The following is a 25,522-nucleotide window of genomic DNA, read 5'->3' as shown; positions in this document are numbered from 1 at the left end:
CATATGATTGTGTGTTCTCTGTAAAAAATACTGATGAAATATCAGGTAGGCCTACAGTACGGATTGACAAAACGAATGACGAGAGAAGACACTTTAATAAGCCTTTGTTGTGACTATGTTTAGCCAATGCTATTAATTGCCTTGGTTTACCAAAACAAATAAAAAATCAATAACCAATTTATTGCGATAATCGTTTATCTTCAATTGAATTTTTTTTATAATACTCATAGGGCGTTCCATAGCATGTGTTGGTAGTGCGCCCTCAACGACGCACATGTTTTCGTGTGTGATCGCAGAAACTTTACCGAATTCTGATCTGCAAAACTGTTTGTAAATATCTTAATTTGACAGTAATTTGTTACTAATATTGACTAATTAAATATGATATACTGGTTTACCAGTTCAGTTACGAACGGTAATAGGCTAGCATAGGCATAACTATTTACAAACCTATCTAAAACTAGGCCTAGCCTAGCCTAGGCCTAAACTGTTAGGCCTAGCTAGGCTAGCAAGGCTGTAGGCCTAGCTAGGTAGGCTACCACCAGCATGCAGTAGAGGAGGCTCGGCCCTCCTGGCCTGCAGACACCTAGGCCTAGCTGATCTTAGCTAGGGATAGGCTAAGCCGGATTTTGCTTGCACAGGTCTAGTCTAGAACCTTAATGTATTAATTTATTATTATTAATTAAATATGATACTCCAGGCTACTATTATTACTAATAATATATTATAATTAATAGTCGTACAAATTAACATAAATACAGATCGATATCCAACATTTTGACCACAAAGACATGTATGTGTACAGTAGTATCAGGTTGTTGAATAATAATAGTATTTGAATGATGAAGTTGGTGTAATATAGTAGTAATACAAGACTATTTCAATTATCTTTTATCTTTGCAGAATAGAATCTTGTTTAAAGAATGAAGAAAAAAAAGTATCGTGTACCTGTTACAAATGATCGTCAACAATTTAAACGGTAGGCCTAGTTTATAACGGTCAATACGGAAATGATGTGGCAAAATATTTTGCTTTGATTAAAAATGAAAGTAGGCTGACTTTGAATGACATCTCAAGACTGAATGAACAAATGATAAGCCAACATCTTACATTCATATTAACCATTTAATAATATTTTATTGATTTTCTAGGAAGAACATGAAGAAAGACTGCAAACTGATTTCACAATTTCATGTCCTTAATAAAGAACTTGAGAAACTAAAGACAGATACAGACAAACAAATAAATAAGAAACAGAAGATGAAGGTGATCACAAAACAGTTGCAAGAGGTACAGTAATTCTGAAGGATTGACAGAACACTATCATCAGTTTCAGCAGGGAGCACTTGCAATGCATGGAGATGGCATGACTAGACAGGCACTTTCAGTACCTTTTAGATGCTTCTCCTTTTCCTGTAATGCTATCTAATATCCTCTCTCCAAAGCAGAATATTGTGTGATTCCTCACTGAAATTTTCCGATGTGCCAACTGCCTTTTCACTGACCAATTCATATCAATGGATTCAACAAGTAGACACATAACTGTAATTATACAATTCAAATTTGTGTGTACTTTTATGTTTTATCACTTTAAAAGGTCGGCGGTATAGATACCTACCAAGCTACTTCAAGATTAGGTGAATTTAAGAATGGAAGTACAAACTCTGCCATGTGGGTAGTGAGACAGTTGAAAGAGCACAATATAAGGTCATCGGCCCCAACAGTAAGTCATAACAATCATAGAAATGATAAGAACAATGACATGAAATATTTCCAGGTTCTCATTTTTAAGTAGGCCTAACTTAAACCTTTTTTTATTTCTAGAAATTGAGATTACTAGATGTTGGTGCATTGCAGTTAAACTACACAAAATTTAAATGGATTGAAAGTACTGCGATTGATTTGAATCCCAGTCAACCAGGGATACTCAAAGCGGACTTTTTTGATCTAAAAGTAAGTACATCTATCCAACTGTGATATATAAATACATACAAGATGGTATTGTTGTCTGAATACAAAGTGTAGTATATTCTATTGAAATCACAGAAAGCATTGTGCATTTGCTCATTCAAAAGGGGCACTATGGAAAGTCTCCTTGCATTGGATGCCAGCCCAGTAGTAGGCCCTACAGCCCTATCAATGTCTGACATCTATTGCTGACAAAACTAGCAATATGTATATTTTAAGCAGACACCAAAACTAGCACCCTTCTGACACCCTAATTTGTATCTATCTAATAACATTTTTAGTCGCGTGGACGCGACTCAATAGTTCACTATGTCGGTCGGTCAGTCTGTCGGTCCGGTATCACTATGCGTTTTATCGCTTTTCTGTACTTGTTGAACTGTTTTGATGTACAGAAAAGTTTTATAGTACATTACTTTTTGAAAGTTTATTTTTTTCTGAGAGCACGCGACTTATGGCTGTTGGCCTTGTTTAATTATATTTCACTGCAGGTCCAGTCAAGTGAGGCATATGATGTTCTTGTTCTTAGTCTTGTTTTAAACTTTGTTGGTACGCCTCATAGACGTGGAGAGATGCTTACAAAATGTGCAAAAGTTTGTAAACAAATGGGATATTTGATTGTAAGTACCAGTGGCAGATCCAGGATTTTAAAATAGGGGCCTAAAATGGTGAAACGAAGCCCCTGAGTATGTTAACTTAACGTTTGAGGGAGGGGATTGAGAGCTTTACACATTTATTTTATTTATTCCACATTTATTTAGTTATCAATTACATCATAATTGCAATACAACTGATAACAAGGATCCTGCATAAAAAAGCTGTAGCTTCGTTTTTTTGTAGGACCCTTTTACATAAGAACAATATAAGTAAATAGAACTTAGATAAAACAGTCATCACTGCAATGTTTGCCAACCTTACAATAATATTGTATATAACCATTACTCATGGCTCATGTGCACATTAAAGAGCGCAGTACACTCTTCAAAAAGATTTGGGATCTTCTCAAGGTGTACTGTCCAATTCACCACCAGAAGGACCCTACTGGAACCAAATCTAAGGACTTAGTGGGGTTATCTTAGGTATGGAACACCAAATAAATAGATTTTCAATGACTTGTATAACTTTTGCAAAAATGTTAAATTCTAAAATATCTTTGTTTCAGATTGTGCTACCACTTGCCTGTGTGAACAACTCGCGCTATTTAACACATGACCATCTTATCGCAATACTAGATAGCATAGGATTCACGCTTATAACTTCTCACAATAGTCGCAAGCTCAGCTACAAGATGTTTCAGCTAACCAAAGAATCAACAAAAACATCGTTCAAAAAACAGATTTTAAACAATGGAACCAAATGCAATAATTTTTCTATTGTTATTAGGTAGCACATAATTATAAATTAAGTTCAGAGTTTGTATTTGTACAAATAAAACAGTAAAGACAAAAAATGATTTGAATTAGAACTGTTTGTGCCTAACACATGTCTGTTATATTATACCCCTTTCACATAAAAAAGAGTAATCTACGGAGACACCCCAGGTTTGTGACCATTCGAAACGTTGAGATACCCCATTCACACAACCTAGCAACACTACAATAAAATTATAAATACCGCCCTCTACTTTATTTGCAACGATCATTAGAATCAATGTAATTGATGATATTTTTAATTTACATATTATTTTAAAAAGTCTCCGAAGTTTATTAATACCATAATACTATTCACACTATGGTGATCGGACTTTGCTACAATGCTAGCTGCTGACACACACGTGGCATCATGTCGGTTTAGTATCAAAACTCACGTAGTCTGACATCCATAGTGAAAGTCCAGTCATAAATTTATTATGATTTTTATATTAATATGGTTAAATATATACACTTAATAAATATAACACAGACATATTGATTTGAATTTATTAGGAAAATCATTATATTGAGAAAACATAAAAAGTGATAACATACTGTAGTATGTCTACACGTGGAGTTATAAACTCCATGGTCTACACCAACAAAAAAAAGATAAATATATTAATGCAAAAAAAAAAAAATTGTAAAATTATCTGTCAGACAATGGTTTTTGATTAAAATTAACAAACTATTTTGTATGTTTATAATAAATCCTTTTTTTTTTCTAAATGGCCCATTAAAATTCTGATTTTATCATTCATTTTTCATGTTGTTGAGGGACACATCTTAGGCCTACTCAAGGTAAGATTTAGGGAGGAACAATTCACATAACTTTGCATATTTGCATAATGAACTAATGAAAGACAACAAACCTAATATTCTGAGTAAAATGGAATTATTAATAAGAGTAAAAAATAAAACACTGATTACAGTTTATTTGTACACATTTTACACTATTATGAATAAGAATTTACAATGAATTCAGAATCTTATACTATGTTTTAACTCATTAGCTTAATAAATATGACACTACCAAGAAGGCCAATAAATGGCACAAATTTTAGAACAATTTCACCAAACAACACCACAGCAACTAGGAAAGCAATAATATACACAGATAGGATTATTATGATGTTAACTGTGGTTAATGGATGAACAAATCCAAAACACATCCAAACACCTAAATAATACAAAGACATGTTTAAAAACACACATGCTACTATTTGGGCTGGAGTTGCTGATTTAACCAATTTCCACATTATGGAATAGGTAATCAGAGCCACTATTAATCCAGATAGGAACAATGCGATTCCTGAAAGAAAACAACATTAAACAATGGTGTAATTGTAAATTACATATTAAATTATTTACGATATCATAACAACTATCATTGAAATTGATTATATATTACAGTGGTGGATCTAGGGGGTGGGGGGAAATAAAAAACACCTGCGACCGCCGCTAGACGTGGATTCGATATGTACCTGACTTAACTAAGCTTGTAAGAAGAGTAGGCCTAGGGTTGGCATGTAATTATAGGCATTATAGCAATCAAAGATTTATGATATTATATACAAGATTTTAAAAAGAAAACATGATTTAAAAGATGTAAAAGCAGACAAAATATGTGCCCTACAAATCTTCGGAAAACACACTATATACAGTATACAATTACAAGATTTTTAAAACACTTACCAAATAAAGAATACAATCTATGTACAATATATTGATCTGATTATGTTTACTTAACAGTACCAAATTAATGAATTTTAAATTTGTTTATACAGTAGAACATCATCTTTTGGACACCCCTATTTAGGCACTTTACCCGGAAACAAGGGGAAATATATGTTTTAACACTACAAACTTTAAGGGGACAATTTTTTTCCACAAAATGCAAACCTGGTTTACAACTCGTTACAAGTTGTTATTTTTTTCACATGTGAAAATGGTAATAGATATCATCATCCTAGCACTTAAATAATGTAATCATTAATGAAATAACCAAAATAAATATTTACCAGAATGTGAGGTAAGGAAAGCCTGAAAGTTATCAAATGTCCACGCTATGATAAGACCAATCACAACCACTGTTAATGCAGATATAAAATACCAAAAGTGTACTGAAATAGAGACAAAAAACAACAAAAATAAATAATTTGTAGCACATACTTTTTGTTCTTCATTATAGTTAGTTCTATAGACTTAGAGAGCTTCATAGTTTCACTAAAACATTTTACTTCTTATGATGAATACCTATTTCTCTGTGTTCTGATGAACAATTTATAAAAAAAGTAATTTTTATTAGGCTATGTGATTAGATATGATTATTTTACCGATTCTATAGTTCTTTTTAAATTTTATCACATTTGGAACAAAAAATATCTAAATATGTAAATTTTGTTTTGCTTGTATTTGAAAAGAAATACACTCAATATATTTTCCTTAGTGTAGCAGTGTTCTCCCAATATAGAAATCAAGTCTGGCAAATTAAGCGCAAATTGCTTTGATTGCTCTTGGTCTATGTTTTTAATGGCTAGATCTACTGTAACAACCTACCATTACTAGATAAGGGTTTATTTTATGTGTAATTTTCATACACCGGTTGGAGAAATTAAACTATTTTGAGATTTGGCCTTGACCTTCAACCTTGTCGACCTAGCTGCACCCACCAACTTTACCCAAGTTTCAGCTCGATCAGAGCAATTTTGAACTTTTACCTTGACCTTTGACATCGCATAACCCTGGGTGGCGCCCTCCTCGATTTTCTTTTCCAAGTTTTAGCTCAATTTTGAGATTTGACCTTTGACCTTGACAACATTACAAACGCAAACTCGTTCTTTCTTATACCAGGCTGCTTATACCGAGCTGCACCCACCCACCAAGGTTGAAGACCGTGAGGACAGTAGTCTTTGAATAAAGCCAGACAGACAGACATGCAGAAATTTGGAGCATATACAGTAAGATTAAAGGTTCTTTTACACCTGTTCCGCCACAGTTCTGGTCTGGCGCCGAAAAATCAAACGTCAATGTTTTGTTTTCACGACACTCCATGCGGCTATGCACCAATCGATATGCAGGTATACCCACGTAAAAATGAAATATTGATGTTCGATTTGCCGGAGCCAGACCAGAACCAAGCCAGAGCAGGTGTGAAAGATGGTTAAGCCAGGGATTTGTGTGCATTCATCGGCGTAATTTCGCGAGATTCCTTGGTCAAACTGTCATGGATCACTGATTTTGATTAAAAAGTAAAACATATGCAAGCGCAAAAATAGTTGTCATGAAGATAATAGGGAGCTCATATTAATATGCGCATGCGTATAGGTTTAGTATACTCTGTTACGTTCTTATAGGGACTACAATTGCTCGATTTAACGTTTGGAGTAAAGTTTATGACATCATTTTGAAACTTTTTAACAACAAAAAATGGTCGATCAGTACGAAGCGAATGTCAGGCGGTATAAGTTTTCAATTTTAGTTGTAAAATTAACTAAAATCTCATATTTTATATATATTATGGTGTAGTTTGTGAATTCACTTCAATTCCTCTGGAATAGATAAAATTAAAAAATCATGCCTCTTTCAAGGTTTTATTAGGTGTTTTTAGATGGCTTTAAACTACAACTCTTTCAAAACATAGAGATGCAATAGAGAAACAAAGAATTGTACAGATCCATAACCCAGCCAAGGTGGCTAAAAATGTAGTGTGTGAATGATAACCAAAATCAATAAAACATACCTTTTGATCTGATGTTTTCTTGTCTAGTTTCACCTGTAGATTATGCAAGAGATTACTGTTTATTTATTACATAGTAAATTTTATATTAAAGTCAATTAATCACAAGAAATTTCAATCGATGTTAAATTCTATATGAACATCTTTCCTCCAAACATGATTCAATATCACGTTAAAAAAGCATGTTAAGTTGTTGTCCCTTTTTACCTAATCATATTCCATTAATTTCATTTCTAAACATTTAGTTTCAACCATAGAGATTATATGTTTGAACTATTGTGAAAATGCTGATTTACTAAATTTCAATAAAAATAAAAAAAGGAATGAATGTGGGTTCACCAACTCGACTTTCTTCATTTCTGTTGATATGGTTATGAATTGATCATCTATCAGTATATTACAGTAGGCCTATTATTGTTAACTTACAAGAAATTTTAAGTTGAAAAACATTTGTAGCTTGTGATGATGATATTGTTGCTTCTAGAACATCACTTGGTGGATCACTCCTTGTAAACTTGAAAACTCTCCATGGAATTTTAGTCCATAAGTCATCTGCACTGAAAGTCTTTTAAAATTTTAGAATTGTTCACTTTCTGACAGGAGTTTATAACAAAATTGGAGTAACAGGATTGCTTTTTTTTTGTTTATGCATTTTGGAAATCTTTGACTTAATGTGTTGCTAAAGCAATGAAACATTTCCAGGGTTCAGCTTTTTTAAAAAAAATGTATCTTCAGTGAATTATAGATATTGTCTTCACCTAGAAAAAAATCATGGTGACCTGTCCACACTCCAAATCTATAGCAGAGCATTGTTCTATGAATAATCCCATATTTTATCATCTATATATATATTTATTTAAGGGCAAAATTTGGTTAATCGAGTGTTACTTCTAGAATGTTAACTTGATAGTTATATAAAGTTTGTTCGTACTTTCGGGTACTGATTTTAACCACCTGATATAAACCTGTTTACTAATTAAATTGAGTTAGATAATTAGTTATTGACAATTAAAACGAATGTAGGTCCAACGATTTGCCCCAAATAGTGGTGTTTTCTGATCTTGGTATACACTGTCTAATGGATGTCCATCTTGAAAAATACCCGCACAAAATAATACAAGGATGCTTCGCATTTACCTATCTCCTCCTATCATAATTGTTTTTAAAAGCTGAAACCAGTTGAACAGCTCGAGTACAGCATCATAATGTTGAAGATCAATCGATTTTCTTTAAAAAATACTATTTTGATAGATTTAATATACGTTTATACAATTGTATTGATTTGCGATGAATGGAACATCCAATCTTTCAGTCTCCCAGTTTGGTTTAGGGGCATTCCACAGTATTTTTTTGTTACGGACGGGACATTTTTGAGAATATAACTAGACATATCTTAGAAATAAAAAAGAATACAAGATTCAAAGTAGAATAAATGTATACATATATGGCCAATGTTTATTATGAAAGTCAAAAAAAGAAAAAAGACTGTACAAAAAAAATTTTATTATGAAAATTGTATGCGTCGCGGATGGGACGGCAAATGGACATGACTTTTGAGAAGGTTTACGTATTGTAATATTTCTCCTCATTTAAAAGAGATTTTAAAATTTGTTTTGTATTATTATGTTGCCAGATAGTTGTTTTAGATAACTGAATATTAATTATAAAAATTGAACTGCAAATTTATTAATAAATATGATTTATATGTCGTTACGGACGGGACATTTCTAACGTCGCGGACAGGACAACTTTGTCCACGTTAAAAAATTGTATAATTTTGCTATTAAAAAAATTTAAAAATAAGTTTTTTACATCAATGTAATCTTTTATTTACAAATAAAAATATAATTCAACCTTTGAAACACTGTTTAAAAGTTTATGTCAAGTGAAAATATTAAAATTCATAAATATGAAATATTATTTATAAAATTAATTATTCGAAGAGTTATAACGAGAAGCAATATTGTAAAATGTTATCAAAATATTTATTTACACTAATATAAAAGTTATGCTTGGCATATTAAACAAGACTTCAAGATATTAACACATTTAAGGCGAATCTTTAAAAATTGGCGTTGGCGTTTGACGTCTGAATTAGTGGATCCAAGTTGCATCTGAAATTTTCTTCTATCCTTGCTTGGATTTAATAACTGTAGGCCTACTTCTATTAAAATTCAATCTTAATTATTTAGTGACTGATTTATAAAAGGTTCTTGGTTGCAAATTCACCAAAGAATGAAATCTACAAAGCGATGACCGCACCCAATACTCCCAGGTCATGTTGTTTTGGATTTAGGTATTGTTCTTTTGTGGATTGTTATTTTAAATACAGACCACTGTGTTTTGTGATTAATAAACAACAGTTAACACCTTTTTACAGTACTTCTCAGCCTACAGTACAAAAACACTTTTTAATTCTTACAATATTGTCATCACATTCATAAAAAAAATGTCCCATCCGTAACATTCAATAAATTTTGATAGTAATGTTTTTTTAATAAAAAAATACAAGTTTTAAAAAACTTGTTTAAATCTATTGCAATTTAATATCCTTAGGAGTTGAAAATTAAGATTTAAAATTAGGAATTAAATAACAATTTTAAAGCCATTACTTCAATAAACACAAGTGAGGAAAAAACCCCGATCGAAATGTCTCAGAAGTAACAAAATGAATTTTGAAATGCAAGTATGAAATTAATAAACAATAACTAATTTTAATAAAATACTTTATTATGAATAATTGGAGCTTACTTTGAAAAAAAAGTAAAGTTCTGCAGTATATTTATGGGCAAAAATGTTAACAAGATGCATGGTTTTATTATGAAATAAAAAGGATTTAAATGATATGTCCTGTCCTTAACAAAAATGTCTGGCCCGTGCCTACGAAAAATGTCATCAATATATTTTTGAATATGATATTTTCACCAAAAGTTTCAAAATATTTGTTTATAATGTATTGCATATAGTTTTAAAAGGAGAAAACAAAATATTAAATTGTGGTATCAATACTTTTAACTGAAATGTAAAAAACACCATAAAACTACTATTAAAATGTCGCGGATGGGACAATTATGAATTTTGAAATGTATATATGAAATTTAATAAACAAAATATGTGTTATAAAATGCTTGAATATGTACAATAGGGATATAGAGTAACTATATCTGGCAAAAAAATGTTCAAAATATGCATGGTTTGTGAAATAATTAGGATTTAAATGATACGTCCCGTCCGTAACAAAAATGTCCCGTCCGTAACAATATATTTTTGAAATATGATATTTTCATCAAAATCTAAAATTTTCAAAAAATTTGTTCATGATATAATGAGATATAGTCCTCAGGAGGAGAAAATGAAGTATCAAGATTTTTGCATCATTACTTTTAAAATAAATGTAAAAAAACCGCCTAAAACGTTGCGGACGGGACATTTATGAATTTGAAATGGATGTATGAAATTAATAAACAACAACATTTTAATTAAATACTTGATTATGTATTATTGAGACATAAAGTAACTATATCTGTTGAAAAAACAGTAATAAGATGCATAGTTTATGAAATAAATAGGATTAAAAATGTCCCGTCCGTAACGCCAAATATGACTTTTTCATATTTAATATTCAATAACTTAAAAAATCAATATCAGAAAAATAAAAAAAATGTTATTTAATAAACTTCAACATGTCTACTTTGAGAAATGGCCAAGAGTTACATCAAAATCAGTAAATGAAATTTTTAAACCCACGGACCAAATACTGTGGAATGCCCCTTTAACACAAGTAGGTACATTTATGAGCCCTTTTGGGATAAACTTAAAACCTTATTGCAATACTTTGACAATACTGTAAATACGTATTAACCATTTTTGGTCACCATTTGAATAAAAAATTTCTACTGTTAGATATATAAACACATATAAAAATAAATGTTATTACTGTGAGTGAGGCCCTACTGTTAGATATATAAACACATAATATACAAATAAACTTTATTACTGACAGTTGCTTCTCTATAAATATAAACGTTGTAGTGGTGTATTGTTACATACTTTACTATTTCAATCGACTGTGACAGTGACAGTTTTAACAAAGTATTAAATTGCAAATGTTTTACTGTATTTAGTGGTTATTATTTATAGGCCTATAAAACATGAAAAAATATTTTGTTACTGATTGGATAAAGAATATATTTCAAAATTTTTCCTCTTTGTACCCATCCTCTTCCCCATCCCTCAACCCTAATGTTACATACAAAACACAAGTTGGGTTTGTTTAAATGACAAGTTTCTCTTTGGGAAGTAATTCCCAGGGTACTATTTTTAGTTGATCACATAAATCATCGCGTCTATTTATTCATTTCTGTAAACAACAATGTATTATAATCCTGTGGTACGTACATTTGAAATCGCCAGTTTGTTTACGCAGAAATATATATATATGTATTCGAGAACCATCTAGTTATTAATAATTCTAGAATGTTCCACAGGTCAGTTATTATTCAATTTAACATGACATTTTAATTATAACTTTAAGAAACAGGGTTAGGCAAAAACATCCTAATTGCAAATGATCATGTCTATATTATCTAGGCCCCCTCCCCCACCACTTATATTCAAAGTCAATAGGATAAAAGAATTTAATTTAATCATCTAACATGATAAATATAGTACTTAACACATTGACTGCCAAGGCATTTTCCGTAATTTCTGTCCCAGTGCCAAGTCCCGTTTACATATTAAATTACAGTTTGAAAGTGTAACATCTGGTCACAGACTATCATGATGTCATTCAAAATACGATGGCGGGAAAAACCGTTGAGACGTATAAATACGTCACTGGCAATGGTCCAACAATTTTATTGACTTTGCCAGGAACGTAAATATACGTCGGAGATTTTCCGCGCTAAAATCGGTCAAACTGTTCATATACGTCATTGTCCACGCTCATACGTCATTGTCCACGTGCATTATTATTTTTATTTACTATTAGCGCAATTTATGACATGTTTGAGATGATTATATTGAGTGTGAGGGCGCCATCGTATCAACCATATTCAATGCATGAGGGAATAAACACAAACAAACATGACATTTATTTTTAGATTATCGTTTACGTACATCATTCATAAACTGCCATGCGATAATTCCTGTTCCAATCACCACTGCCAGCGATTCTACATACAATACAAAAGTGCTACGATTTTGACGTAGTATTACGTCTTGGCAAGTAGCGACACGCAATTTTTGACGTATAAATACGCCGTGGCAGTGAACGTGTTAACAACCTTATAAAAACACAATGGTGGAGGTTCATGTACTGTTTCAAATTGTTGTTAATGAAAAGTGTACCTGTGTCTTAGATGCTTCAGATATTTGCCATCCATTGTTCACATCTTGTACACGAACTACCAAATCTTCATACAACAAATCTATATGTGTGGCCATTTCTACCAATTTTTCACCAAATAGTTTTGCATCTTCAGTTACCTCCTGAAATGTACGTACAAGTTACAAAACATAAATCAAACTAAGTCATCCTTTCCAGCATTTCAGTACAAAACAATAAAATGTCAAACAAAAGGAAATTTCAAATTGAAACAAAATCGAAAAAGGTTTTTAAATTGCAGTGAAATCAAAAGATATAATTACCATGTTGCTTTCCGAATTCCAAGTTCTTACTCGAAGTTGATATTTATTTAAGGAATGTTTTCCAAACACACCAAACTTTACTCTTCTTGCAGCCTTCATAATATTTATGGTATAACCCAAAAGTGTTACATTTGTAAAATGAATCAAATTTACCACACACTGACCATTGTGTAAGTAAAAATGTATGTCCTTGTCATCACTTCCTAGCTTAATCCTTCTCCATTCATCTTGAAAGTTTTCTTTAACAAGTAAAGTAAATTCCCACCATTCTTCATTTACAGCATTGTATGGAAATGACAGGATACAATGCTTTTTAAAGACTGTGCCTGGTGGTCCACATCTGACAGTAGGTGAAACTATTGTTTCAAATTTGTTTAATACAGGATCGCTTGTTTTGTCCCAAATATTTTCTAGAGAAATTTGAATTTTCTTTCCTTCTTCAATTGATCCAGGATTTATGACCAATTTTATGTCTTCGTCCTTAAGATAAAGAGTACCACCTGCACTGTCCATAACTGCTGTTATTTTATCCACTGCATTAAAATCTGCAATCTACAATGGTGTTTATGGTCACAAACTACATTCGATGATGTATATACAGTATACAAAAATTGTCTGTTTAGTGGTATATTGTAACATTTGAGATTCTTTAGGAATAAAAAAATAATTATATATATATAAATAATATAAGCAGAAGGTTCCGGGTTCGACTCTCGGTTGGGGTGGCTCTTTCTCATACTCACAGATTTCCTCATCTTATCGTTTCAAATTAATTAATAAATTTTCAGTATACCACCGGGGCGGTTTAGAATTTGTACTATGTCTGTGGTGTTTATATAAATAATATTATGAATATAGTCCAGAGAGAAAAATATAATTCCCAAGGAGGATCTCAAATTTTATAATACAATCGATTAAAAAGGCAATATCTGTTATTAAAGCCAAAATGTTTTCGTAGCCTCTAGTACTTTGAAAGACCGGTCTAGAGTAAGTTAATGCAGTACAGTTGAACATCATCAGATCTTGAAAGTAAGTAACATTACCAAGCATTCATATTTCATTATTATAATATGTTGGTTTTGTAGAGAATTTTAAAGCAGTTTTACATTAATTTAAGCTAAAGCTTGGTTCCCACTAGAAAGTAAACCGTACCACAAGTCAATTGACCATCCGAACTGTCACTTGTTTTGCGCCTGCGATGTTGTGTTGCATTCAAGTTTTAAAGATGTTAAAAATGATACCAAACAAGTATCAAAATTGCTCTATAAGAAATGTCTACTTATGAGAAGCACTAATTATACTGATTAGATAGGAAGAACAAACAGGCATTTGAATGTAGCACACCTATTATATCTTCCAATATTGTTTCATCAGCAGCACTTTGAGTTGTTGTTATGGCATCAGTTATTTCTTGCTTATCAATAAATAGAAACAATTAACACATAATTAGCAATACAGTATAATAATATATTTACTGTATAATTTGTTCATTGATGTCGACTGCTGCACTCTATTACATGATATAATTCAACCATCAAACTTAAAATTGACACATTGCAAACAATTTAAAATCAGAATGTCATTGACAAAAAAAATGCATGAAAACTGTCATATAAAACAGAGACGTTTACAAACTTTTAAATTTTATAACCAATTAAATCCTGAAGGACAGCAGTTGACCTCATAATATTAGGGACTTTACACATCAGGAACAGGAAGCAATGGGTCACAGCAATTCACACTATCCCCATCTACTTTTAGACTGTCCATGTCCAAATCTCCTGTCCACAATTTTGTAGAACTGCATATTTGCTGTCGTCTTGTAACGTTAAGATCACTCCAGAAAAACACCTGTTATTCTTAAATACTGCAATACAATTCTAATTTGAATAGACATTTTTTAACAATATAATGTCTTATTTTATTTCATATACGTTCGCTGTAAACTGAGAGATCCCGACGCGCACGCGCACCCTCATATCGGCGCCATCAATTGGAGACGGCGTGCACCCGAACGATCATGGAACAAAAATCACTTGCAATACAAGAAGATGTGCTGGAGATTTCTGCTGGAAATGTAACATTTGCAGCTACAACTCCACTTGTACAGCATACGGTGGCTAAGCCCACCAAAAAGGCCAGGAAGGCGGGGTCTAGCTGTACTATTACTAGGCCTCCTAAAGAAGGTAATACGCATAGCAACAGCGGGGCCGGGCCATCATGCACTAACGTGCTGCAGCCTAATCAACAGGTCGGAGTAGGCCTGAACTATGAGGCTAGGGTTGAAAACCTTGAGCGGTTGGTTGAGCAGCAGGTTAAAGAGACGAAGGCTGCTCAACAAATAAATGAGTCAACGCACGTCACAACAATGAATATGATGACAGTAGCTCGGTGGTTAGCCTCACGAGTAACATTTACGATAGGCATCATCAGTACGAACGTGATGTGTCTGACCTGGAGGAGGGGGAAGTAACAGGTACACAACTATCCAAGAAGGATGAAAATCCTGAGCGGCCAGCCACTAATAGTAATAGTAAGGTCAAAGGCCCCCTTCCTCCGGGTTTTGCAGCAAGATTTGCTGTTTCTAACAGAATTGGCACCAGCAGTCAGCCAAGAGTTGGCTGACACGCTAACATACTTATTGCACTCGCATATGAGTGAGAGTGTAATGACCGAGCTGATCAAAAGCTATCCTATACCGGAAAATCTAGAGGCCCTAATGGTGCCAAAGGTCAATCCAACTATTTGGGATTCCATTACACCAAGGGCACGGTCTAACGATCTAAAATTTCAAAAGGTACAAAAACCTTTGATAAAGGGAATTACCGCCCTTGCTAAATTAGTTGATGGAAATGAGTCATCGGAGATAGCACAGGACACAATCGGCCTACTTGCCAATGCGAACTTCGAGTTACTTGCACTTCGTAAGGAGATGTTGAAACCGGAAATAAATGCCAAATATACTCATTTATCTAAACCCAGCATTAAGCCTACAGAGTATTTATTTGGTGACCTGAGTACTACAGTTAAAAAACTGGATGAGGAAAGGAAGGCTACGGCAGGCTTATTTAATTTTAAGTCGTACCAACCAAAGACCAGGTCCAACAACTACAGATACCAGCCATACAATAGAAATGGCAAACCTTTTTTAGGTCAAACCCGGCGACACAAATGGTCAACAAACAACTACAACCAGACCAAATTTTATCAGGGGAAAAAGGACCTAAAACAACAGCCGAAGAGGTATGAGTCGATTGATAATATAAGTATTTCTCCTAACAATAAGGTTAACAAACATAATAACCTTGACATAGTAGGAGGTCGACTCAGGTCATATATACATAGGTGGAAAAAATATACTTCGGATCCATACATCCTAAATGCGGTTTCAGGATATAAAATAGAGTTTGATAAAGCCATACCCTACCACCTAAAAGGAAAAATACCTCATCCATACAAACTCAGCAACATGAATATGGAGGCTATTGATGATCAAATAGTTAAATTGATATCAAAAGGGGTGGTCAAACCAGCCATGTATGAACATGACCAGTTTGTATCAAATATTTTTACAAGGCCAAAGAAAGATGGAGGGTTCAGAATGATATTAGACCTCTCTAAATTAAATGAATATGTGACATACAAACATTTCAAAATGGAAATGTTTGGAAATGCATTGACACTAATTTCACCAGGTGTATATATGACGTCAGTCGACCTCAAAGATGCATATTTTACTGTACCCATAGCAGAGTTGGACACTAAATATTTAAAATTTGTTTGGAAAGACAACCTGTATAAGTTTGTCGCATTGCCTAATGGGCTTAGCTCAGGGCCTAGACTTTTCCCGAAATTATTGAAGCCCCCAATTGCGTTTTTGCGCAGCAGAGGGCATATTCTGTTGGTTTACATTGATGACATTTTGTGTATAAACCAGTCAGAAGACTTGGCCGGCGGTACCGCCAGGGAAACTAGTGAACTTCTAGCCTCATTGGGTTTTATCATTAATAGAGAAAAATCAGTAATGAATCCTACGCAGATCATAACCTTCTTGGGATTTGAAATAAATTCTATAAGTATGACGGTTTCCCTTCCATATCACAAGAAGGAGGAAATTAGAGTTCAAAGTAAACACATACTACCATTAGGAAAGTTGCGCAATTTTTAGGCAAAATTATAGCAACACTACCTGCTGTAGAGTATGGAAAGCTTCATTATAGGGCACTAGAGAAGGAGAAAATACTAGCTCTAAAAATAAATAAAGGCCATTACGATAGGCCTATTAGTATTTCCATCAATGGACGGGACGATATTCTTTGGTGGCAAAATAATGTCAAAGACGCATATAAATTGATATATCATGGGTACCCCGACCTAACAATTGAGACAGACGCTAGTGGTCTAGGCTGGGGTGCCACTGATGGACATACCCACACAGGGGGAAGGTGGATAAACAAAGACCTAGACATTGCATATGCTACAGGGGCACTGAATATTAATACTTAGAATTGCTGGCTGCTTTTTTCGGCCTTAAAGCATTGTCCCGTGAGAGAAAAGCTAAGCACATAAGGTTGAAGGTTGATAATACCACGGCAGTAGCTTACATAAACAACATGGGCGGCGCAAAATCAATTGCGTGCAATAAAATTTCAAAAGCCATCTGGTCTTGGTGCATTGAGAACAATTTTTGGATAAGTGCAGAATACATCCCAGGTAGAGATAATATAATAGCTGATGCAAAGTCTCGTCAGTTTAAAGATGAGACAGAATGGATGCTTAACAAAGAATTGTTTATAAAAATCACTAAAACATTCAGCGAACTGGATATAGACCTATTCGCTTCTAGGCACAATGCACAGCTTCCGAAATATATATCATGGAAACCGGACCCAGATTCAATTGGTATCGATGCATTTCTACAAAATTGGTCCTCTGCCAAGCTCTATGCTTTCCCGCCGTTCTGCCTTATAGGTAGATGTTTGCAAAAAATATTGACAGATAATGCCATAGTTATCATGGTGGTCCCAAACTGGCCAACACAGTATTGGTATCCTAAATTACTATCAATGATGGTTGGGGAACCACTGAGGTTTAAGAATACCAAACATGCCTTAACATTACATGGTTCAGATGATTGTCATCCCCTTTATAACAGACTTAACCTTTTTGCCTGCAGGCTATCAGGGCGGAACTCTACAACAAAGGAATAAGCAATACTGCAGCAGACGTCATTCTGCAATCCTGGAGACGGTCAACGTGGAAGCAATATAACTCACAGCTAACAAAATTTATAGACTTTTGTGAAATCAGAGGAATCACATGGCAACAGCTAAACACCGGTCACGTCCTCGATTTCTTGATAAAGCTGAAGGACGAGGGCTTAGGCTATAGTACTATCAGTATGGCGAAAAGCGCAATTGTAAACTTTCTCGAAATCTTAGATATAAACATGAAGGAGTCTATTGAACTGAAAAGATTTATGAAAGGGTTATTCAATTTTAACCCACCGACTCCAAAATATGCACAAATTTGGGATGTTCGCTTAGTTACAGACTATCTGAGGCGAACAATTAACGACGATACATTATCGCTTAAAGAATTTACCATAAAAGTAGCATTGTTATTAGCATTATTGTCCTCAAGTAGGCTTCAAACCTTATATAATTTCAAATTTTCAAATATGAATATCGAGAATGAAGCAATCACCTTTTACATTTGTACATTACTAAAAACTAGCAGACCAAACAATACAGGTCAACTGGTGGTTTTCCACAAAAGTGAAGACCCTGCCCTATGTCCAGTCAGAACAATTCTAAAGTACAGGGAAAAAAAAACTAGTAATTTAAGGGAAAATAAGGACAGATTTTTTATATGTCATAAGAAACCGTATGCCGAGGCATCAAAAGACACAATTGCTCGATGGATAAGGACAGGTTTATCAGAAGCAGGAGTAGATACAACAAAATTTAAAGCCCATTCGGTCCGAGCAGCTGCATCTTCATCAGCAGAATTAAGGAATGTCCCGGTTGACTTAATAATGAAAACAGCTGGGTGGAGAAACGAACATACACTAAACAGATATTATAATAAGCCTATAAAATTTGTAGAAAATCCGTCATTTCAACAGGCACTGTTGAGAAAAGTTGATTCATCAACTCATTAATATTGGTTGTGTTTGTTGTTGGCTACTACAAATAGCCCCTGTTTGCATTTTGAACCAGTTTAATATTGTTGTTTAGTTTTCTAATTGATGTTTTTAGGGTGAGAATCCTAAAACGTTGGACTATTGATTATAAGCAAAATAAATGCTTTATTATTAATACAACACGATAGTTGTCATATTTAAGTTGCCCGTTAGGCAAACATCCTTATGAATGAATGTAGACTTTTGGAAATAAAGTTGTTTTATTGAAACTAACATTTCCGTCAATTATTTGGTTTACAGTTCAAACATGTTTCCAGAGTTGGCTTTAAACATCTCAGTTTACAGCGAACATATATGAAATAAAATAGGAAGATTAAACGAGACTTACCTGTAAGTTGAAGTTTGATCACTATTTTATGAATATGTGAGTGAGGTGTAAACTGCCCGCCTCAACCCACCCCAAGTAAAACAATTATTATTATAGAACAATGCAGGTTATCATATATATACTTATCGCTGCAAATTATTACTCTGGACATGTTTGATTTAAAGTATGAGGGTGCGCGTGCGCGTCGGGATCTCAGTTTACACCTCACTCACATATTCATAAAATAGTGATCAAACTTCAACTTACAGGTAAGTCTCGTTTAATCTTCCTATTTTGTTTTATACCACACCTACTGTTCAAAAATAAATTTTATTCAATGAACATGATCCTGCAAATAATAATTATGGGTTTATCAAGAAAAAGATGGAGTTTGATGGCATGCTAAAATGTATAATCACATTCACATAACATAGTTTACTGGTGGTGTTTATTAAACATGGCAGGCTGAGTACTCACCAAACTTTGACTTATTTGAAAAATTACATTTTTAAAAATTATTCTTGACCTCAATTTGTTAATAACAATCTAAAAGTGAGTGGGATGTCTTGAAACCTGTAAAAGTGTTGTATGACACTGACTTTGTTTTTACCTTTTTTCCAATTTGGTTCCTGTTCGTGAGCAGGTCTCTGTTCTGTCTCTCTTGGTATCGGTTTTGTTAGGTTTTCCTTTGGTTTTGGTTCTGCTGGCTGAGGAGCCTCATTAAGGTCAGACCCTTCAGCTTAGAAAAAAAAACGTTTTTGATCTTTATAGTTCTGTTATCTAATGTTATGATACAAAATGAGGAAAGGAAGAAAATACATTTATTTTTCAAATCATTTTAAGATTTTTAATTTGATATTTTCAAAGTGCTATAAAATCAAATCAAATTCGAGATTTCCCACAAATCAATAATATGAATGGAAATCAATAATATGAATGGAAAGTAGTGAAATGTCCACAGTTAAAAGGAGACATATATCTATATATGTCTAATTTCAAATAAAATTGATAAAAACATTTACTAGAAATTTTCCTTATTTTACTATAAATTTGACACAAAACTATTTTTAGAAAATGCTTTAAATGGTACTTCATATCAAAATATATTTTCTCCCAAATGCACATTTTTCCTATCACAATACATTGTATGTTTATAATCACATACACAGTAATCAATTTGAGCTTCCAGACATTGAAAAATATCATTTTAATAAATCTAGATACGTTAGTATTAGTACATCTAGATATGTTAGTATTAGTACATCTAGATATGTTAGTATTAGTACATCTAGATATGTTAGTATTAGTACATCTAGATACGTTAGTATTAGTACATCTAGATACGTTAGTATTAGTACATCTAGATACGTTAGTATTAGTACATGTATCTAGATACGTTAGTATTAGTACATCTAGATACGTTAGTATTAGTACATGTATCTAGATACGTTAGTAAATAGTACATCTAGATACGTTAGTATTAGTACATCTAGATACGTTAGTAAATAGTACATCTAGATATGTTAGTATTAGTACATCTAGATACGTTAGTATTAGTACATCTAGATACGTTAGTATTAGTACATCTAGATACGTTAGTAAATAGTACATCTAGATATGTTAGTATTAGTACATCTAGATACGTTAGTATTAGTACATCTAGATACGTTAGTATTAGTACATGTATCTAGATACGTTAGTATTAGTACATCTAGATACGTTAGTATTAGTACATGTATCTAGATACGTTAGTAAATAGTACATCTAGATACGTTAGTATTAGTACATCTAGATACGTTAGTAAATAGTACATCTAGATATGTTAGTATTAGTACATCTAGATACGTTAGTATTAGTACATCTAGATACGTTAGTATTAGTACATCTAGATACGTTGATACATTGTGAAACAGTGGGAATACAAAACAAAACTACTGGTAGGGTACACTTACTTATTTTCAGTAGTTCATTTTCTGAAAATTGTCCAAGATTTTGTCCTAATTTCTTCAATTTGGTTAGATCATTTGATAAACGTTGATCGCTCTCCAGTTTGAAGACGGCGTCCCACAGATTTGTGTATGTCACATTAAATCCATAGGTTGCAGCAAGATTGTTTATCGCCCCCAGTTCAGCTTGTGTCACAGCCCTATACAGTTGTTTCCGGTATAGTGTTAACTGGTTTGTATCTGTAATGTGAATATTGTTATCTTCTATATACTGTTCTACAAGCGCTTTGGCATCCCTCGGACCGGTTAGTGTCGTAATTTCCAATAAAAGGTCCACATTATGAGGTGAGATAACTCCACTGCCACCAATTGCATCAAGTTCATTGAATAATGTATGTCCTATGGAATCTTTAGCTGTAAGTGTTCCTATTGGTATATAATCAAAAAGGCAAAATTTCAGCACCTTGTAGTTATCACCAGCATACTTCTTACTGAGATCAAATTTCAACTGGTCAAAGTTGAATCTAATGTCAACTGCCATTTTTCAAAACTATGTGTTTGTCTGAAAAAATAAAAAATTAGAACAAAAAATCAATACCATGATGGCGTTTCATTAAGCCTAATGTTTAGTCTACATAGCCATGGCAAAGACAAAGGAAGACTTGATTTTTTTACATAAATATGAAAAATATAATGGTCTACCAGAAGACAAACTTATATTATATTGTACTATTCTGTATGTTATTACATACCGACATTTTTACTATTATAAACTACTATAAAATTTCTTGAGCCTTGAGGGAAAATGTAATGCAATGGATAGCCATAGGCCTACAGTATTCTCCGGCTAGCGGGGTATGTTCAGAGAATGTTCTAGATTACAACATTTCTCTATGTATTAATTATAGCATATACAGTATAGAGGAAATAATTTAGTTAAAACTACTTCCTCTATGGCGGTAACTTATACTTATTCCAACTACTACTACTTAAGCATAGGTTAACATACTTGCTATTAAATTGTCTCCTGGGTTATTCTGTCTCACAAAATGTACGTGTCTTCACCAAATTCATCAAAGCGCAACAGCAAGAATGAATATTACTGTACTAAACAACACCATAAAGCAACTGAATTTCATGATTGTGTTCCAATACACCTGCACGCGTCATCACATGATATGCTACCACCAATCAATGACTGCAACGTAGGCCTACTATACTACTATTGGGTTTATTGTTATGCCAATTACACCTTTATATTGAACAGGAAATGTCAGTGTTAAATGTATACTTTTAACCAAAAATGCTAGCTACATGGGAAAAAAGGAATACTTTTGTTTATAAATACATATTTATGAACATATGTATTTTGAATTTATAAACTATTAAGCTTATAAATTGCATAAAGCATTGATTTTCGAGACATGATTTTCATATACTGCAACAAGTGTAATTGCATACCAATGATTTAATGTAGTGTACTATGTATTGTGTAATTGAGTTTATTATATCAATAACCTATGCCCTTTTGAATTCAACAGCCAATGTTATAACACAGCCAATAATTAGCTATAGAAAAAAAAAAAGATTTATTATGTTCAACGATAAAGATAAGCTTTATTCGTCCAATATGGGAAATTAGTAGTATACATCTTCATCCCTCATAGGGTCAATTAACAAAAAGGAGATGGATTACATATCATTGTACAATAAAAAGTACAAATTACAACATCAATATAAAACTCTTAAATCATAAAATGTTTAGGTTCATTAAAGATGTATTGTCCCCCAAAAACATGAAAAAATTAAGATGAATTAAATCAGATTTTGAATATGTTATTTTGTAGTTTTAATAAAGTTAATCACTTCCGTAAAAAAAAAAAATTTAAAAAAATATGTTTTCACTTATAAAATAACATATTAAATGGTTAAATTCAACCAAAAATCCATTGGCTGGCAGCCAATTTCACCATTTTATGCTTTAAATTACAGTTTTTTCAGGTAAATAATTTTTTTTTCGATTACATTTTTGGTCAAAGTGGACAAATATTATGTTACATTAAAATGGCATATTCAACAAAAAATTTTTTTTTTAATTATTATTCAGGGGGACAATACATACATACAGAAAATTTAACAGAAAGATAACATTTATAAAATTTTATTTGATTAATAAGTTTTATTCGTCCAACATGGGAATTTAGTAGTATATATTTGTATTCATCCCTCATAGATAATTAAAGATGTATTGTCCCTTGAAACACAAAAAATGAAAAAAAAAATATTCTAAATTTAAATTGGCCATATCAAAGTAATATTAAAGGTATTCACTTTAAGTCAAAAATTTGAGCCAAAAACAAAAAGTTTACGTAATTAACAGGTAAATGAATTTGATTACATTTCGTCTGGAAAATCATCACAAGCGAAAGTAAACAAAGATTTCAAACCACGAGTATGCAGTATGCATGATGCTAATTAGGATTGTTTACAACTCGTCGCGGTTGAGAAGGTGTTTTCACACAGATCGCGAGGAAGTTTTATGATTATGCATACAGATTAGCCAAACAAGCGCGTTGCATTATGAGATATGTTTTGATCGAAAACTTTGACTGGAAGTCAAAGTTATTTTTTGAACAAAAAAATGTCTGTATTTCGGTTAAATAATTTTTTTTTTTACTAATTTTTGGTGAAAGTTAATAACTATTATGATACTTTAAAATGACCCACTTTTTTCGAAATTAAAAAAAAAAAAAAATTTTTGAATTGGTCAAAGGGACAATACATCTTTAACTTAAAGAAGGAGATGGATTACATCATTGTACAATAAGAAGTACAAATTACAACATCAAATACAAAACTCTTAAATCTTGAATCATTAAATGTTTAAGTTCATTAAAAATTTAACAGAAAGTTAACATTTATAAAATGTTATTTGTTTAATAGTCTGATGGCAGCTGGTACAAATGAATTTCTGTTACGGTTAGTTTTGCAGGTTTTACACCTATAATGACAGCCATGAGGCAACACTTCAAATTCCTTATAAAGAGCATGGTTAAAATTGGTTAAAATTACATTCCTTTTTTCTAAAATTTGTCATCACAAAAGGAAGATAGGATACAACCTGTTACTTTGGAAGTTAACAATTTTTTGTAAGGAATTTGTATGCTTGACCCTGAGATTATAGAAACAACAGAACACTCTCCATAAAAGAGTTATAAAATATTTTAATTAAGAATAGTAAAATGATTAAGTTTTCTTAGTAGGTAGAGTCTCTGATGTCCCTCTTTTGCTAAGTATTATTTCCGTATTTAATTCCCAGCTGAGGTTGTCCTAAAAAAAAATTATTGCATCATACATAAAATTTTCAGGCATAAAATTACATTCATAAACAATACAATATACAAGATTAAAAACATAAAACTTAATATCTTAAAGAATCAACAAAAACATTGTTCAAAAAACAGATTTTAAACAACGGAACCAAATGCAATAATTTCTCTATTGTTGTTAGGTAGCAGAACTATTGGTTTAGTCCAGCGAGTCTGAATTTTTACAAATAAAATACCGAAAATAATTTGGAATCAAATTTCATTAACCCATGCACAGTATAAATGTGGGTCGATATATTTATTTATCAATTGCAATATACAGTATTATTTTCTTTTGCAAATATTGTACTGATTTTGAGCCAGTAACATAATGATATGCTCTATCACTTTGGTATTTTCTCTCAGTAAAACAATTAATTATCATTTTTAGGGTGGTTTGCAATCCGTCAGTGTCTCCAGCTATTTCCTTAAAATCTCATGTGTAATTTGCTTGTCTGTACCTTAGTGGTATGTATGGAATACAGAAGTTAAATACTGTAAAAGGAAATAATAAGTATATTACTACAGTACTAGATGGGCTACTACCTACTAACTATTCTATTATAATTAGGTCTAGTGCCTCAGTTAATCCGGTACCATAGAAATATAATTCCTCCATACACTACAGAAACAGGTACATACAGTATGTATTCATTCATTTATTCATTTAATTGTTCCACATAAAATAAGTAAAAGATATGACAAAGAAAAATTATTCTTATTAATAAGTTTTAGATAGGACTAGGACTGCTCATTACCCAGGAGGCCGTACCCAGACTACCTGTATATTATTTATAAAAATAATCATATATCCATACAAAATAACTATATTAAAACAAATTGAAGCACAGTCATCAGTCCTAGTTCAGTCTAGCTAGACTACAGTAGACCCAGTCTACTGCTTACTACCATAAATGACAGTCAAGGCTCG

General features: G+C 32.5%; 3 protein-coding genes across 4 annotated transcripts; 2 read left to right on the top strand and 1 right to left on the bottom strand.

The window, feature by feature from the left end:
- Window positions 1–256: 256 nt before the first annotated feature.
- LOC144847668 (uncharacterized) lies at window positions 257–3,429 on the top strand. The gene is made up of 7 exons (XM_078704156.1): window positions 257–330; window positions 904–979; window positions 1,152–1,290; window positions 1,598–1,723; window positions 1,825–1,953; window positions 2,457–2,585; window positions 3,128–3,429. Exons 2-7 carry the CDS (start codon window positions 924–926, stop codon window positions 3,350–3,352), a joined length of 804 nt encoding a protein of 267 aa, XP_078560282.1. The 5' UTR covers window positions 257–330; window positions 904–923; the 3' UTR covers window positions 3,353–3,429.
- Window positions 3,318–20,016, bottom strand: LOC144847652 (netrin receptor UNC5C-like). Of its 2 annotated transcripts, none has more exons than XM_078704136.1 (7): window positions 19,888–20,016; window positions 12,766–13,317; window positions 12,466–12,606; window positions 7,543–7,681; window positions 7,120–7,152; window positions 5,399–5,500; window positions 3,318–4,689 (listed from the first exon to the last, which is right to left on the bottom strand). In XM_078704136.1, the coding sequence occupies exons 2-7, from the start codon at window positions 13,276–13,278 to the stop codon at window positions 4,379–4,381; spliced, it is 1,239 nt and encodes a 412-aa protein (XP_078560262.1). In that variant the 5' UTR covers window positions 13,279–13,317; window positions 19,888–20,016; the 3' UTR covers window positions 3,318–4,378. The 2 variants fall into 2 exon arrangements, with proteins under 2 accessions (XP_078560262.1, XP_078560263.1); XM_078704137.1 differs by lacking the exon at window positions 19,888–20,016 and adding an exon at window positions 14,110–14,225.
- Window positions 15,147–19,234, top strand: LOC144847670 (uncharacterized). Its single transcript, XM_078704158.1, has 2 exons — window positions 15,147–16,008; window positions 17,942–19,234. Exons 1-2 carry the CDS (start codon window positions 15,263–15,265, stop codon window positions 17,973–17,975), a joined length of 780 nt encoding a protein of 259 aa, XP_078560284.1. The 5' UTR covers window positions 15,147–15,262; the 3' UTR covers window positions 17,976–19,234.
- Window positions 20,017–25,522: the final 5,506 nt, after the last annotated feature.

This window comes from Antedon bifida, chromosome 7, assembly GCF_963402885.1.
Source record: "Antedon bifida chromosome 7, ecAntBifi1.1, whole genome shotgun sequence".
Lineage (NCBI taxonomy): Eukaryota > Metazoa > Echinodermata > Crinoidea > Comatulida > Antedonidae > Antedon > Antedon bifida.
The sequence above is the reverse complement of the archived record's forward strand: the minus strand, read 5'-3'. Positions and strand labels throughout refer to the sequence as shown.

Excerpts from the sequence above, each read along its gene's own strand:
- LOC144847652 (XM_078704136.1), bottom strand. The coding sequence starts at position 13,278 with ATGGACAGTGCAGGTGGTACTCTTTATCTTAAGGACGAAGACATAAAA. Across the intron at positions 12,607-12,765 it reads GGAATTCGGAAAGCAACATG|GAGGTAACTGAAGATGCAAA; the intron begins GTAATTATATCT and ends CGTACATTTCAG. Across the intron at positions 7,153-7,542 it reads TTTTCAACTTAAAATTTCTT|GTGAAACTAGACAAGAAAAC; the intron begins GTAAGTTAACAA and ends CATAATCTACAG.
- LOC144847670 (XM_078704158.1), top strand. The coding sequence starts at position 15,263 with ATGAAAATCCTGAGCGGCCAGCCACTAATAGTAATAGTAAGGTCAAAG. Across the intron at positions 16,009-17,941 it reads CTAAAACAACAGCCGAAGAG|GCTATCAGGGCGGAACTCTA; the intron begins GTATGAGTCGAT and ends TTTTGCCTGCAG.
- LOC144847668 (XM_078704156.1), top strand. The coding sequence starts at position 924 with ATGAAGAAAAAAAAGTATCGTGTACCTGTTACAAATGATCGTCAACAA. Across the intron at positions 1,724-1,824 it reads TAAGGTCATCGGCCCCAACA|AAATTGAGATTACTAGATGT; the intron begins GTAAGTCATAAC and ends TTTTATTTCTAG. Across the intron at positions 1,954-2,456 it reads CGGACTTTTTTGATCTAAAA|GTCCAGTCAAGTGAGGCATA; the intron begins GTAAGTACATCT and ends ATTTCACTGCAG.